At 40.5% G+C, this 17178-nt stretch overlaps 1 protein-coding gene across 1 annotated transcript in view; it reads right to left on the bottom strand.

Annotated features, from left to right (window-relative positions):
* Window positions 1-17178, bottom strand: part of LOC139749654 (uncharacterized) — a 90044-nt gene that overhangs the window by 26164 nt on the left and 46702 nt on the right. Inside the window, exon 5 of the mRNA XM_071663825.1 lies at window positions 10047-10204. Within this exon, the coding sequence (XP_071519926.1) occupies window positions 10047-10204 (158 nt within the window). The remainder of the gene's footprint in view (window positions 1-10046; window positions 10205-17178) is intronic.

The following is a 17178-nucleotide window of genomic DNA, read 5'->3' as shown; positions in this document are numbered from 1 at the left end:
CACAGTAATGGCAAAAGTGAGACTACCATATTAGTAGGCCAAATGATTTTAACACCCATTATGACTTGGGGATAATTTTCATCCACTTGTAGCTCCTAGATGCCTCTTCAACTCCCTTTCCCAGGACAGAACTACAAGTCTTGGAGCCTCTTGTCTATGGAGACACCAGTCAAATATGTCAAAAAAAAGGCCTACTTTTCTGTTATTCATCCACAGTTTTTTGTCCCTACGTATTTTCATTTTGTATTGGTTTCTTCCTCTTTAGGCCCTGCTCAATAATCATTTGGCTTGCTTTCTCACAGCATATTTTAGTTTGTGACTTGATTTTTCACAGTATATTTTTGCATTTGTGATAGTTTTCTTTCTCTTTAGGCCCTGCTCAATAATCATTTGGCCTGGTTTCTCACAGCATATTTTTGTCTGTGACCTGGTATCTCTTAGTATATTTTTTTTGTTTGTGACTGAGTTACTCTCTCCAAAAATCTCACTCCAATTTGTATTTAGAATCTTCTCAGTCTGAATAGTGATAGTAAAAATCTATATCACTATACCCACAGTTGTTTTTTTGCTGCAGTATCAAGTTCACAATCACTCATTTTCATTTTATCTTCTGTAGTGATTTCAATGATACTGTGACCCAATAGATTTGAATTATTTACTTCCACGTCTGAAAACAGTACTTCATCATTTGGAAAAATAAGATCTATCAATGCTCCCTCTTGTCAGTCTGTGGTTTACCTGCACAAGGCTGAATGAATCACAAAAATTAATTAGACTTTAGAGCTGTTCTCTTTCATCTGCTGATCGATTATTCTTCTCTTTGTAAGTATATCTATATCTATCATTTATCTCCCCCTCTTTCTTGTCATTCAATAAAGAGGAAGTTAGAGTCACCAGCCCATATACTGCCAGGTAAGGTTTCTTTAATCCTTTAAAAATTTCTTCAATGTTTGTTAAAATTATTCTAAAGCTCCTTCATCATGTTTTTGGTGATCTATGAAGCACAAAGATTGTATTTATGACTGGAGTGACAACTATATTTAGTTCACATTTATTGCGACTCATCTTTGTTATCTGTTTTCCTCTTAACATACTCTGAGAGAGGGAGACGGAAAGAGCGAGAAAAGGGAGGGAGTAATTATACAATTTGTGTAGGTGTTACTAACACTGCTAAAAAATTCCTCTATTTTTGCTTGCATATATCTGCACTCAATTCTTTGCAACCCTCACACCCAAACCCCTACATAGCAAACCACCAAACCCTTAGTAGAAATAAAAGCTTACCCCTGCCTCACACTTCAGCAACATCTACTCACAGATTCCCTTACACACACAACAATGACAAAATACATATACAATGAAATGCCCTAACAAGCATTAAACAACCATGCTCCCAACACTGCCTTAAACACCAACTCGTCAGGCATACCCTCATCTAAAGCTACACTGCCCTTACATAAGACACATATTCCCATCAATTTCTGGGACATCATCCATTCTTACAACACTGAAAACTCTGTTTCAGAGTATCCATCATGCCAATAATAAACTATTACAATGACAACACTGAACACTTACAGCTCAATTACTCCGCCTCTCCCCACAAAGGACTCCTGGGGCAGGAAGTATGCATCTCTCCAGCATAAATATGAAGAAATCAGTAAAATTTTGACTGATGCTATACTTACTTTATATAGCTAATGATAAATGATAACAAATGAGGATGTGAAATTCTACTAAAATTTTAGAGGATGCAATTCAAGTTTTTTGTGATATGCAGCATCTTTGGCATTGTTATGCATAACACAAATTTTTGAAAATAATGTAATACGTTTTTGAAGGACTGATGAATGTGGGAGAAGGGGATGTTACATGCATGGGTATGGAGGAGGAAAGGAAGAGGATACAAGTGCAAGGGGCCTATAGCAAAGAGGGAGGTAAGAAGGGCAATGTAAGGGAGGCATGTAAGGCAGGGGTAACTGAAGACTTTTGCCATGGCCACCCATTGATGGGAGCTCCTGGAGAGAACAGGCAACAGAGATATAGACAAATGGATAGAAGTTTTTGGCATAATTCATTTTCTTTCCAGGACTTTATTTCTCATGCAAGAAAATGATGAAACTAGTCTACAATATTCACACTTTCAAAAGATACAAGATATCAAATCTAAAATGAAATCATGAAATAATCTAAATCTTTTTTAGTTATTTTATTTGCGCAAAAGATGCTTGTGGCATGAGAAGAGTGGGAGGTGGTTTGATTAGAAAGGGTAGTGAGTGGTGGGATGAAAAAGTAAGATTATTAGTGAAAGAGAAGAGAGAGGCATTTGGACGATTTTTGCAGGGAAAAAATGCAATTGAGTGGGAGATGTATAAAAGAAAGAGACAGGAGGTCAAGAGAAAGGTGCAAGAGGTGAAAAAGAGGGCAAATGAGAGTTGGGGTGAGAGAGTATCATTAAATTTTAGGGAGAATAAAAAGATGTTCTGAAAGGAGGTAAATAAAGTGCGTAAGACAAGGGAGCAAATGGGAACTTCAGTGAAGGGCGCAAATGGGGAGGTGATAACAAGTAGTGGTGATGTGAGAAGGAGATGAAGTGAGTATGTTGAAGGTTTGTTGAATGTGACTGATGATAGAGTGGCAGATATAGGGTGTTTTGGTAAAAGTGGTGTGCAAAGTGAGAGGGTTAGGGAAAATGATTTGGTAAACAGAGAAGAGGTAGTAAAAGCTTTGCAGAAGATGAAAGCCGGCAAGGCAGCAGGTTTGGATGGTATTGCAGTGGAATTTATTAAAAAAGGGGGTGACTGTATTACTGACTGGTTGGTAAGGTTATTTAATGTATGTATGACTCATGGTGAGGTGCCTGAGGATTGGCGGAATGCGTGCATAGTGCCATTGTATAAAGGCAAAGGGGGATAAGAGTGAGTGCTCAAATTACAGAGGTATAAGTTTGTTGAGTATTCCTGGTAAATTATATGGGAGGGTATTGATTGAGAGGGTGAAGGCATGTACAGAGCATCAGATTAGGGAAGAGCAGTGTGGTTTCAGAAGTGGTAGAGGATGTGTGGATCAGGTGTTTGCTTTGAAGAATGTATGTGAGACATACTTAGAAAAGCAAATGGATTTGTATGTAGCATTTATGGATCTGGAGAAGGCATATGATAGAGTTGATAGAGATGCTCTGTGGAAGGCATTAAGAATATATGGTGTGGGAGGCAAGTTGTTAGAAGCAGTGAAAAGTTTTTATCAAGGATGTAAGGCATGTGTATGTGTAGGAAGAGAGGAAAGTGATTGGTTCTCAGTGAATGTAGGTTTGTGGCAGGGGTGTGTGATGTCTCCATGGTTGTTTAATTTGTTTATGGATGGGGTTGTTAGGGAGGTAAATGCAAGAGTTTTGGAAAGAGGGGCAAGTATGAAGTCTGTTGGGGATGAGAGAGCTTGGGAAGTGAGTCAGTTGTTGTTCGCTGATGATACAGCGCTGGTGGCTGATTCATGTGAGAAACTGCAGAAGGTGGTGACTGAGTTTGGTCAAGTGTGTGAAAGAAGAAAGTTAAGAGTAAATGTGAATAAGAGCAAGGTTATTAGGCACAGTAGGGTTGAGGGTCAAGTCAATTGGGAGGTAAGTTTGAATGGAGAAAAACTGGAGGAAGTAAAGTGTTTTAGATATCTGGGAGTGGATCTGGCAGCGGATGGAACCATGGAGGCGAAAGTGGATCATAGGGTGGGGGAGGGGGCGAAAATCCTGGGAGCCTTGAAGAATGTGTGGAAGTCAAGAACATTATCTCGGAAAGCAAAAATGGGTATGTTTGAAGGAATAGTGGTTCCAACAATGTTGGATGGTTGCGAGGCGTGGGCTATGGATAGAGTTGTGCGCAGGAGGATGGATGTGCTGGAAATGAGATGTTTGAGGACAATGTGTGGTGTGAGGTGGTTTGATCGAGTAAGTAACGTAAGGGTAAGAGGGATGTGTGGAAATAAAAAGAGCGTGGTTGAGAGAGCAGAAGAGAGTGTTTTGAAATGGTTTGGGCACATGGAGAGAATGAGTGAGGAAAGATTGACCAAGAGGATATATGTGTCGGAGGTGGAGGGAACGAGGAGAAGTGGGAGACCAAATTGGAGGTGGAAAGATGGAGTGAAAAAGATTTTGTGTGATCGGGGTCTGAACATGCAGGAGGGTGAAAGGAGGGCAAGGAATAGAGTGAATTGGATCGATGTGGTATACCGGGGTTGACGTGCTGTCAGTGGATTGAATCATTGCATGTGAAGCGTCTGGGGTAAACCATGGAAAGCTGTGTAGGTGTGTAAATTTGCGTGTGTGGGCGTGTGTATATGCATGTGTATGGGGGTGGGTTGGGCCATTTCTTTCGTCTGTTTCCTTGCGCTACCTCGCAAACATGGGAGACAGCGACAAAGCAGAAAAAAAAAAAATCTTTATTTCTGTGCATGACTACTGTAGCTTATATGTTTTGATGATATAATATTCCACATGATGTTCTGTAATAATCTCTGGTGACCCAAAGCCAGGTAAGCAGTGCACAGAAGCAGATGAAGGGGCAAAAAATATTCTTGAATTAATGGGAAGGGATATCAAATTCATGTCCAGGAAAATTATGCATACTCTTTACAAATACTATGAATACTGTATTCAGTTTAAGTTACCCTACTTGAGAAATGAGATAGACAGAATGGAAAGAGTACACACAAGAGCTACAAAGATGATTCCCAAACTGACAAACAAATTCTATGACAGCCGATAAAATTACTTAAATCTACTTACCCTAGAAAAGAAAAGATTTAAAGATGACCTAACACAAATAAACATAACTATCAAATTCCTCAATAATCTCGATCTATAAAGCTACTTAAGAATCAATTCACCTGATTTCACTCATAGTAATAGGTTCAAACATTTGGGCAAACATTTTACCTTGAATGAGATGTACTTGTCAACAGGATTGCTAATATAAGGAATGACTTACCAATTAGAGTGGTTGATAGCAATACCACAGATATGCTGGTGAGTAGACAATAAATAATTTGCTTCAGATACATGACTGACATTATTTGCAAATCCTCAGTTGCATGAAAAGTTTAAAATAATTTTCTCTTTGAAATAGCCTCGACTTTCTCTTACCACACTGATCTATGAGTTTCCGGACTCTTCCTCAATGAAAAATCAATAATACCTGAAAAGGAACCAGTAGCCTCTCGCTGTTTCATTTCATTTTTATAACTGAATATAATCAAAATACAGTACCTTTGTAATTAGGGTTTCTTTGGGCACCCTTACTAAATAAGGTATAGTCAGGTGATAATTTATTTACAAATAAAGTTCTGTGGGGCCTGGATGTGGAAAGGGAGCTGTGGTTTCAGTGCATTATTACATGACAGCTAGAGACTGAGTGTGAATGAATGGGGCCTTTGTTGTCTTTTCCTAGCGCTACCTCACACACATGCGGGGGGAGGGGGTTGTTATTCCATGTGTGGCGGGGTGGCAATGGGAATGAATAAGGGCAGACAGTATGAATTATGTACATTTGTATATATGTATATGTCTGTGTGTGTGTATATATATATATGTATACATTGAGATGTATAGGTATGTATATGTGCGTGTTTGGATGTGTATGTATATACATGTGTATATGGGTGGGTTGGGCCATTCTTTCGTCTGTTTCCTTGTGCTACCTTGCTAGTGCGGGAGACAGCAACGGAGTATAACAAAAAAAAAATATATATTTCTTAACCTTATTCGAAACAAAAGAAAGAACAAGGAGCAATTTTTCTGTTTTTCAATTTTTCATAGGTAATATGATGGTTGCTGTCCCTAAAAGCCAGTATCGATATCAACATTGGCTAAAATATCGGTATTAGTACATCACTAAAACAGATTATTATAAACTATAGGCAAAATAATAATCATTCCATCAATATTAATCTATTCTTCCATTTACAAGAGCTCAAGGACCCCTTTCTTGAAAGGGTTCTGGTTTTACTCCAGGGACCCTCTACCAAGGGCTCCAGGAACCCCAGGCTCACACATTCCAGTAGTGGAGAAATGACAGATTCCTTTGATTTGAGTTCAATGAGACTGCACTGACTTTCAAAAACATATGTATAATGAAATGGTCTGGCCAAAGGTGACTTTCTGCTCATGGTGTAATCACAGGGAGGCAGAATCTGGTAAAATCATTCCATCACTTTATCTTATTTTTATTTTGCTTTGTCGCTGTCTCCCACGTTTGTGAGGTAGCGCAAGGAAACAGACGAAAGAAATGGCCCAGCCCACCCCTATACACATGTATATAAACACACATCCCCACACACAAATATACATACCCATACATCTCAATGTACACATATATATATACACACACAGAAATATACATATATACACATGCACACAATTCACACTGTCTGCCTTTATTCATTCCCATCGCCACCTCGCCACACATGGAATAACATCCCCCTCCCCCTTCATGTGTGCGAGGTAGTGCTAGGAAAATAAAACTGAGGCCCCATTCGTTCACACTCAGTCTCTAGCTGTTCATGCAATAATGCCCGAAACCACAGCTCCCTTTCCACATCCAGGCCCCACACAACTTTCCATGGTTTACCCCAGACGCTTCACATGCCCTGATCCAATCCACTGACAGCACGTCGACCCCGGTATACCACATCGATCCAATTCACTTTATTCCTTGCCCGCCTTTCACCCTCCTGCATGTTCAGGCCCCGATCACACAAAATCTTTTTCACTCCATCTTTCCACCTCTAATTTGGTCTCCCACTTCTCCTTGTTCCCTCCACCTCTGACACATATATCCTCTTGGCCAATCTTTCCTCACTCATTCTCTCCATGTGCCCAAACCATTTCAAAACACCCTCTTCTGCTCTCTCAACCACGCTCTTCTTATTTCCACAAATCTCTCTTACCCTTACATTACTTACTCGATCAAACCACCTCACACCACATATTGTCCTCAAACATCTCATTTCCAGCACATCCACCCTCCTGCGCATAACTCTATCCATAGCCCATGCCTCGCAACCATACAACATTGTTGGAACCACTATTCCTTCAAATATACCCATTTTTGCTTTCCGAGATAATGTTCTCAACTTCCACACATTCTTCAAGGCTCCTAGGATTTTTGCCCCCTCCCCCACCCTATGATTCACTTCCGCTTCCATGGTTCCATCCGCTGCCAGATCCATCCCCAGATATCTAAAACACTTTACTTCCTCCAGTTTTTCTCCATTCAAACTTACCTCCCAATTGACTTGACCCTCAACCCTACTGTATCTAATAACCTTGCTCTTATTCACATTTACTCTTAACTTTCTTCTTTCACATACTTTACCAAACTTAGTCACCAGCTTCTGCAGTTTCTCACATGAATCAGCCACCAGCGCTGTATCATCAGCGAACAACAACTGACTCACTTCCCAAGCTCTCTCATCCACAACAGACTTCATACTTGCCCCTCTTTCCAAAACTCTTGCATTCACCTCCCTAACAACCCCATCCATAAACAAATTAAACAACCATGGAGACATCACACACCCCTGCCGCAAACCTATATTCACTGAGAACCAATCACTTTCCTCTCTTCCTACACATACACATGCCTTACATCCTCGATAAAAACTTTTCACTGCTTCTAAAAACTTGCCTCCCACGCCATATATTCTTAGTACCTTCCACAGAGCATCTCTATCAACTCTATCATATGCCTTCTCCAGATCCATAAATGCTGCATACAAATCCATTTCGCTTTTCTAAGTATTTCTCACATACATTTTTCAAAGCAAACACCTGATCCACACATCCTCTACCACTTCTGAAAACACACTGCTCTTCCCCGCTCTGATGCTCTGTACATGCCTTCACCCTCTCAATCAATACCCTCCCAAATAATTTACCAGGAATACTCAACAAACTTATAACTCTGTAATTTGAGCACTCACTCTTATCCCCTTTGCCTTTATACAATGGCACTATGCACGCATTCTGCCAATCCTCAGGCACCTCACCATGAATCATACATACATGAAATAACCTTACCAACCAGTCAACAATACAGTCACACCCTTTTTTAATAAATTCCACTGCAATACCATCCAAAACTGCTGCCTTGCCGGCTTTCATCTTCCGCATAGCTTTTACTACCTCTTCTCTGTTTACCAAATCATTTTCCCTAACCCTCTCACTTTGCACACCACCTCGACCAAAACACCCTATATCTGCCACATTATCATCAAACACATTCAACAAACCTTCAAAATACTCACTCAATTTCCTTCTCACATCACCACTACTTGTTATCACCTCCGCATTAGCCCCCTTCACTGAAGTTCCCATTTGCTCCCTTGTCTTACGCACTTTAATTACCTCCTTCCAGAACATCTTTTTATTCTCCCTAAAATTTAATGATACTCTCTCACCCCAACTCTCATTTACCCTCTTTTTCACCTCTTGCACCTTTCCCTTGACCTCCTGTCTCCTTCTTTTATACATCTCCCACTCATTTGCATTTTTTCCCTGCAAAAATCGTCCAAATGCCTCTCTCTTCTCTTTCACTAATAATCTTACTTCTTCATCCCACTGCTCACTACCCTTTCTAATCAACCCACCTCCCACGCTTCTCATGCCACAAGCATCTTTTGCGCAAGCCATCACTGCTTCCCTAAATATATCCCATTCCTCCCCCACTCCCCTTACCTCCTTTGTTCTCACCTTTTTCCATTCTGTATTCAGTCTCCCCTGGTACTTCCTCACACAAGTCTCCTTCCCAAGCTCACTTACTCTCACCACCCTCTTCACCCCAACATTCTCTCTTCTTTTCTGAAAACCCATACAAATCTTCACCCTCGTCTCCACAAGATAATGATCAGACATCCCTCCAGTTGCACCTCTCAGCACAATAACATCCAAAAGTCTCTCTTTCGCGTGCCTGTCAATTAACACGTAATCCAATAACGCTCTCTGGCCATCTCTCCTACTTACATATGTATACTTATTATATCTCGCTTTTTAAACCAGATATTTCCAATCACCAGTCCTTTTTCAGCACATAAATCTACAAGCTCTTCACCATTTCCATTTACATCACTGCACACCCCATGTATACCAATTATTCCCTCAACTGCCACATTACTCACCTTTGCATTCAAATCACCCATCACTATAACCCAGTCTTGTGCATCAAAACCACTAACACACTCATTCAGCTGCTCCCAAAACACTTGACTCTCATGATCTTTCTTCTCATTCCCAGGTGCATATGCACCAATAATCACCCATCTCTCTCCATCAACTTTCAGTTTTACCCATATTAATCTAGATTTTACTTTCTTACATTCTATCACATACTCCCACAACTCCTGTTTCAGGAGTACTGCTACTCCTTCCCTTGCTCTTGTCCTCTCACTAACCCCTGACTTTACTCCCAAGTCATTCCCAAACCACTCTTCCCCTTTACCCTTGAGCTTCGTTTCACTTAGAGCCACAACATCCAGGTTCCTTTCCTGAAACATACTACCTATCTCTCCTTTTTTCACATCTTGGTTACATCCACACACATTCAGACACCCCAATCTGATAAGGGAATGTGATAAGGGAATACGAATACTTTCCATGTATTCCTTGTGTGTCGTAAAAGGTGACTAAATAGGAGAGAGTGGGAGGATGGAAATCCTTTATTCCCATTTTTTTCTTTTACTTTTCCAAAATAAGGAACAGAGAAGGGGCTAAGTGAGGATATGTCCTCTAAGACTCAATCCTCTGTTCTTAGCGCTACCTCGCTAATGCGGATAATGACGAAAATGAAAAAAAAAAAAAAGCCTGGTATTAACAATCCATTCTTATCTATGGCATCAATAGTGCCAAAGCTCATAAATAGATTTTACATGGCTAGCCTTAATTTTACAGGGTTCTTCTCTATTCTGTCAATGAACTAGAAAAACCTAGGTTAAGAATGAGGGAAGGGGAGGACTTTAATGAAGGTTTAAGGGTCAACATCATGCATCATGCTGCATGTCCTTACCTGATATATTTGCAGTAAGAGGCGATAACACTCAGTGTTTCATCCATCACATTGGTCTGTGATAAGTCCACAGTCTGAAGGTGGTTCAACGACATAAAGGCTTCATTCAGCTGTTTGTGTGGCAAGTTCTTGCCTTTTAGACCCAAGTGACACAATTTCTGAAACAGTCTTATTTTTGTTGACATTTATTCTCAATCTCCTAAATGTTTCTGTATTTGACTCCTTAAAAAATGTCTACTTTATTCATGAAAAACATCAATACTACTTAGTTCATGAAAAACACCAATACATATTCATATCTAAAAAACTGATCTTTTACTTTAATCTAGTGTTCAGACTTATGTGTCTACTAATTGTCATAGTAAATACAATTTTTCACATTAAAAACAGAGAGGTACAAGAAGAACCATCTTTTAACACTGGTGACCATGATACATCCAGCAACTATGGTGTCAGACCCAGAACAGCAAGACTTGAAGCAACAAGAATACGGTTGAGAGACCTAGAAATGGTTTGGACATATGGAGAAAATGAGTGACGAGAGGTTGAAAAAGATGGTATATGTGTCAGAAGCAGAGGGGAAAAGAAGGGGGGGGGACCACATTGGAGATGAAAGGATGAACATGCAGGAGGGTGTAAGGCATGCACAGAATAAAGTGAATTGGACATAGGGGGCATGTGATGTCAATGGACTTAATCAGGGAACAGGAAGTGGCTGGGGAAAACTATGGAAAAGTCTGTGGGGCCTTGTTGGAGCCAGAAGGCTGTGGTTTTGGTGCATTATATATAACAGCCATACAATCAATGAGGCCATTTCATCATCTGTTCTGGGAGGAAGAGGGAAAGAAGGATGTACAACTGTGCTATCAACAAAAGTGATGGGAGGTGTTACAAAAACATGGATGGAAAGGATCAAAAACAGTTTGGGTTAAAGGAAAGTTTGGAACTGTGGTGTATGCATGGGTATGTGCGTGCATGCGTGCGTGCATGTGTGTGTGTGTGTGTGTGTGTGTGTGTGTGTGTGTGTGTGTGTGTGTGTGTGTGTGTGTGTGTGTGTATGCCCCTGTGAATATGAAGAATATACAATTTAAGGGTGAAGTGAAGTGTTTCTGGAAAAACTGAAAACTATATAAAAGGTTTCGAGAAAACGAGAATCTCAGTCATATTGGATGGTATGAATGTGAAAGTGGGATGTGATGAAATTGGTGAGACAGTTAGTAAATGGGAAGTGCCTGGATAAATGAAGATGGAAGTTTTCTTGTGGATGTGTGCCGAGAAGGGTTTATTCCTTGCAAACCTTTTTCAGCACATGATGATCCACAGGTATATATGGATGAGGAATGATGGAAGAGAAGAGCACAAGGCTATGATAAACTATGTGGCAATCGATGAAAGATTGAGAAAAGCCATGCCAGATGCCTGAGTTGTGAGAGGATTCTTTGGAGACTTTGACCACTGTGCAGTTCTTAAAATGTTGGCAAGCAAGAAGATAAATCAGAAAAAATGCAGGGAGGAGTATGAATGGAAGGTAAGTTTGGATGGAAGTGCAGTGAATGCTGGGATGCAGTTATGTGTCAATAAAGTGTTTAAAATGTTTAAAGGTTGCAGTATTAGTATTTGGATACAAAGTCATGAGATATAAGAATACAAAGGACAATGCATGATGAACGGAAGAGGTTAAAAATGCTGTGAAGAAAAAAGCACATGGTAGACTGCTCAAAAGGAAGTTCAGCAAAAGAGGAAAGAAGAATATAAAATGATTAAGCAGAATTGTACACAGCTGATGGAGAAAAAAAAAAAGAGTAGATGAAGATCTTGGAAGAAAGAGAAGAAAGTTTGCATGAATAGTTTTGGGAAAATAAGAAACTGTAATGAAAGGTAGTGAAAACGGATAGGTGGATGTAAGAGTGGAAATATCAATATGAGATGTAAGGATGGGAATTGCTAAATCAAAAGGAGGAAGTGAAAAGATGGAAAGAGTATTTTGAAGAACTGATGAATGTGCGAGGAAAGGGAGGTAGCAGTTGTATGCATGTATATGGAGGATGGAAGGAAATGGACACAAGTGCAAGGGTCTATTGAAAAAAGGGAGCTAAGAAGAACAATAACAAGGCTGAATGTAGGAAAGGCACCCAAAGTGGATGGGACTACAGCTGAAATGCTAAAGTATGTAGAAGAAAGCGTGATGGAGCAGATGCATCTGATAAGTAATTTACCATGGAAACAGAAGGTTGTGCTTGAGGACTAGGTGAAAGATATTATTGTTCCTTTATTTAAAGAAAAAGTTACTAAGGGTAAATGTAGCAATTACAGGGGAATACATCTTTTCAGCATACCTGGAAAAGTGCATGCAAGAATGTTGACTGATAGAGTGATGAAAGTGACTGAATGCAGAATAAGCTAAAACAAGGGGGTTTTAGGGAAGATAGGGGAAGCCTGGATCAGATTTTTGTAGTGAAAACGATTGTGGAAGGAAGTATTTAGCAAAAGGTAGGAAGGCATATGCAGCTTTTGTTGATTCTAAGAGCATATGACAGTGTGTGGAATGCCTTATGGGATGTGCTAAGAATATATGGGTTAGGAAAACAACTGCTGGTGGTGTGAAAGCCTTCTACGAAAGGGCAAATGAATGTGTAAATAGTAATGAAGAGTTGAGCGAAAGTTTTGGAAAACTTGTTGGTGTGAGGCAGGGCTGTGTGATGTCACCATGGCTTTTTAATATATTTATGGAGTGACAACAGAGATGAAAGAAAACCTAGGGAAAGGGTTGTAGAGATGGAATGTGGCAGTGAGATATGATGGCAAATGCCAAGCCTGTTTGCAGATGATACTGTGTTATTTGCCGAGAGTGAAGAGGATATGTAGATGGTTGTGTGTTTTAAGATATTTATAAACAGGCATTTGAAGGTAAATGCAAGTAAAAGTAAAGTAATGGTGTTTGAAAGGAAACAGAGTGAAAGTATAGATCTTGTAAAACCATATAGACTGAAAGAAGAAAGTGCACTAAATTGCATTTTGGATACAGGAGAAGAATGACTGAAAGAGATGAGAGAATCTAAGTATTTAAGAGCTGTCTTGGGTAAGTTTGGTGATATGAAAGGAGAGATAAGGAAGAGAGCAGTACAGTGTAGGAGAGTCATCGGATCCCTTAGCAGAATAATGAAGGGTACAGGTGTACGTATGGAAGTAAAGAAAGGATTAAGGGACATCGTAGTCCCCCTAACTCTGACCTACGCAGCTGAAACGTGGGCTTGGAATGAGTCACTGAGGTCAAGAATCCAGGCTATGGAAATAAGCTATTAGAGAGGAGTATGTGGTTTGACTAGATGGAATGAAGAAAGAAATGAAGGGGTGTATGGGAGATGTGGTATGGCAGAGAATGCAAAGGGAATGAATTGTGGAGTGGCAGAGTGAGTGAAATGTAATACTTTGAGGTGGTTTGGGCAAGAGGAAAGAATGCAAGAATGGGAGTTTATCCAAGGAGAGTGTATGATAGTACAATTAAAGGGGTGGTTGTGAAAAGACCACCTGTAACGCGGGCAAACAGAGTGGAAGAATACTGGAGGAAAAAAATATGAAGAAATGCATGGAATGGCGTATGCAAAGACGGCATGTATGGAAAAGGGTAAGGAGAGACTCTTTTGCTATGGTCACCCCCTTGATGGGAATTCCCAGAGGGAATGAGCGCCGAAGATATTGATAGATAGAACAGACACATATGCCTCCTCTTTGCAACACTAAACCCAGAGCAATCACTCATATGCTTTTTTGGTTGCAATCATAGAAGCAGAGTTTATTTACCCTACTCTTTCCGTAAAACTATTCATTATTCCTTGTCATTTTCTGTACATTATATATATTCAGAGTACTCATATAAAACCTGCCTTGCTCATTCTATCAAATGCTTCTTCCTCATTACAAAAAATCTTTATGTGTTTTATCATTCTTTGAGCAGACATTATCATTATGAATATTCAATCTGGGTAATCATTTTTTTTCTATTATTTTGCTTTGTCGCTGTCTCCCTGCATTAGCGAGGTAGCGCAAAGAAACAGACGAAAGAATGGCCCAACCCACCCACATACACATGTATATACATACACAACCACACACGCAAATATACATACCTATACATCTCAATGTATACATATATACACACACACACAGACATATACATATATACACATGTACATAATTCATACTGTCTGCCTTTATTCATTCCAATCGCCACCCCGCCACACATGGAATAATAACCCCCTCCCCCCTCATGTGCGCGAGGTAGCGCTAGGAAGAGACAACAAAGGCCACATTCGTTCACACTCAGTCTCTAGCTGTCATGTAATAATGCACCGAAACCACAGCTCCATTTCCACATCCAGGCCCCACACAACTTTCCATGGTTTACCCAGGACGCTTCACATGCCCTGGTTCAATCCATTGACAGCACGTCGACCCCGGTATAACACATCATTCCAATTCACTCTATTCCTTGCACGCCTTTCACCCTCCTGCATGTTCAGGCCCTGATCACTAAAAATCTTTTTCACTCCATCTTTCCACCTCCAATTTGGTCTCCCACTTCTCCTCGTTCCCTCCACCTCTGACACATATGTCCTCTTTGCCAATCATTCCTCACTCATTCTCTCCATGTGACCAAACCATTTCAAAACACCCTCTTCTGCTCTCTCAACCACACTCTTTTTATTACCACACATCTCTCTTACCCTATTATTACTTATTCGATCAAACCACCTCACACAACATATTGTCCTCAAACATCTCATTTCCAGCACATCCACCCTCCTGCGCATATCTCTATCCATGGCCCACACCTCGCAACCATATAACATTGTTGGAACCACTATTCCTTCAAACATACCCATTTTTGGTTTCCGAGATAATGTTCTCAACTTCCACACATTCCTCAACGCTCCCAGAATTTTCGCCCCCTCCCCCACCCTATGATTCACTTCTGCTTCCATGGTTCCATCCGCTGCCAAATCCACTCCCACATATCTATAACACTTCACTTCCTCCAGTTTTTCTCCATTCAAACTCACCTCCCAATTGACTTGACCCTCAACCCTACTGTACCTAATAACCTTACTCTTATTCACATTTACTCTCAACTTTCTTCTTTCACACACTTTACCAAATTCAGTCACCAGCTTCTGTAGTTTCTCACATGAATCAGCCACCAGCGCTGTATCATCAGCGAACAACAACTGACTCACTTCCAAAGCTCTCTCATCCACAACAGACTACATACTTGCCCCTCTTTCCAAAACTCTGGCATTCACCTCCCTAACAACCCCATCCATAAACAAATTAAACAACCATGGAGACATCACACACCCCTGCCGCAAACCTACATTCACTGAGAACTAATCACTTTCCTCTCTTCCAACACGTATACATGCCTTACATCCTCGATAAAAACTTTTCACTGCTTCTAACAACTTGTCTCCCACACCATATATCCTTAAAACCTTCAACTCTATCATATGCCTTCTCCAGATCCATAAATGCTACGTACAAATCCATTTGCTTTCTAAGTATTTCTCACATACATTCTTCAAAGCAAACACCTGATCCACACATCCTCTACCACTTCTGAAACCACACTGCTCTTCCCCAATCTGATGCTCTGTACATGCCTTCACCCTCTCAATCAATACCCTCCCATATAATTTACCAGGAATACTCAACAAACTTATACCTCTGTAATTTGAGCACACACTCTTATCCCCTTTGCCTTTGTACAATGGCACTATGCAAGCATTCCGCCAATCCTCAGGCACCTCACCATGAGTCATACATACATTAAATAACCTTACCAACCAGTCAACAATACAGTCACCCCCCCTTTTTAATAAATTCCACTGCAATACCATCCAAACCCACTGCCTTGCCGGCTTTCATCTTCCGCAAAGCTTTTACTACCTCTTCTCTGTTTACCAAATCATTTTCCCTAACCCTCTCACTTTGCACAACACCTCGACCAAAACACCCTATATCTGCCACTCGATCATCAAACACATTCAACAAACCTTCAAAATACTCACTCTATCTCCTTCTCACATCAACACTACTTGTTATCACCTCCCCATTAGCCCCCTTCACTGAAGTTCCCATTTGTTCCCTTGTCTTATGCACTTTATTTACCTCCTTCCAAAACATCTTTTTATTCTCCCTAAAATTTAATGATACTCTCTCACCCCAACTCTCATTTGCCCTCTTTTTCACCTCTTGCACCTTTCTCTTGACCTTCCGTCTCTTTCTTTAATACATCTCCCACTCATTTGCATTATTTCCCTGCAAAAATCGTCCAAATGCCTCTCTCTTCACTTTCACTAATAATCTTACTTTTTCATCCCACCACTCACTACCCTTTCTAATCTGGCCACCTCCCACCCTTCTCATGCCACAAGCATCTTTTGCACAAGCCATCACTGCTTCCCTAAATACATCCCATTCCTCCCCCACTCCCCTTAACTCCTATGTTCTCACCTTTTTCCATTCTGTATTCAGTCTCTCCTGGTACTTCCTCACACAAGTCTCCTTCCCAAGCTCACTTACTCTCACCACTGTCTTCACCCCAACATTCTCTCTTCTTTTCTGAAAACCTCTACAAATCTTCACCTTCGCCTCCACAAGGTAATGATCAGACATCCCTCCAGTTGCACCTCTCAGCACATTAACATCCAAAAGTCTCTCTTTCGTGGGCCTATCAATTAACACGTAATCCAATAACGCTCTCCGGTCATCTCTCCTACTTACATACGTATACTTATGTATATCTCTCTTTTTAAAGCAGGTATTCCCAATCACCAGTCCTTTTTCAGCACATAAATCTACAAGCTCTTCACCATTTCCATTTACAACACTGAACACCCCATGTATACCAATCATTCCCTCAACTGCCACATTACTCACCTTTGCATTCAAATCACCCATCACTATAACCCGGTCTCATGCATCAAAACCACTAACACACTCATTCAGCTGCTCCCAAAACACTTGCCTCTCATGATCTTTCTTCTCATGCCCAGGTGCATATGCACCAATAATCACCCATCTCTCTCCATCAACTTTCAGTTTTACCCATATCAATCTAGAGTTTACTTTTCTA

This window comes from Panulirus ornatus, chromosome 7, assembly GCF_036320965.1.
Source record: "Panulirus ornatus isolate Po-2019 chromosome 7, ASM3632096v1, whole genome shotgun sequence".
NCBI lineage: Eukaryota > Metazoa > Arthropoda > Malacostraca > Decapoda > Palinuridae > Panulirus > Panulirus ornatus.
This window is presented reverse-complemented; position numbering and strand designations above follow the sequence as displayed.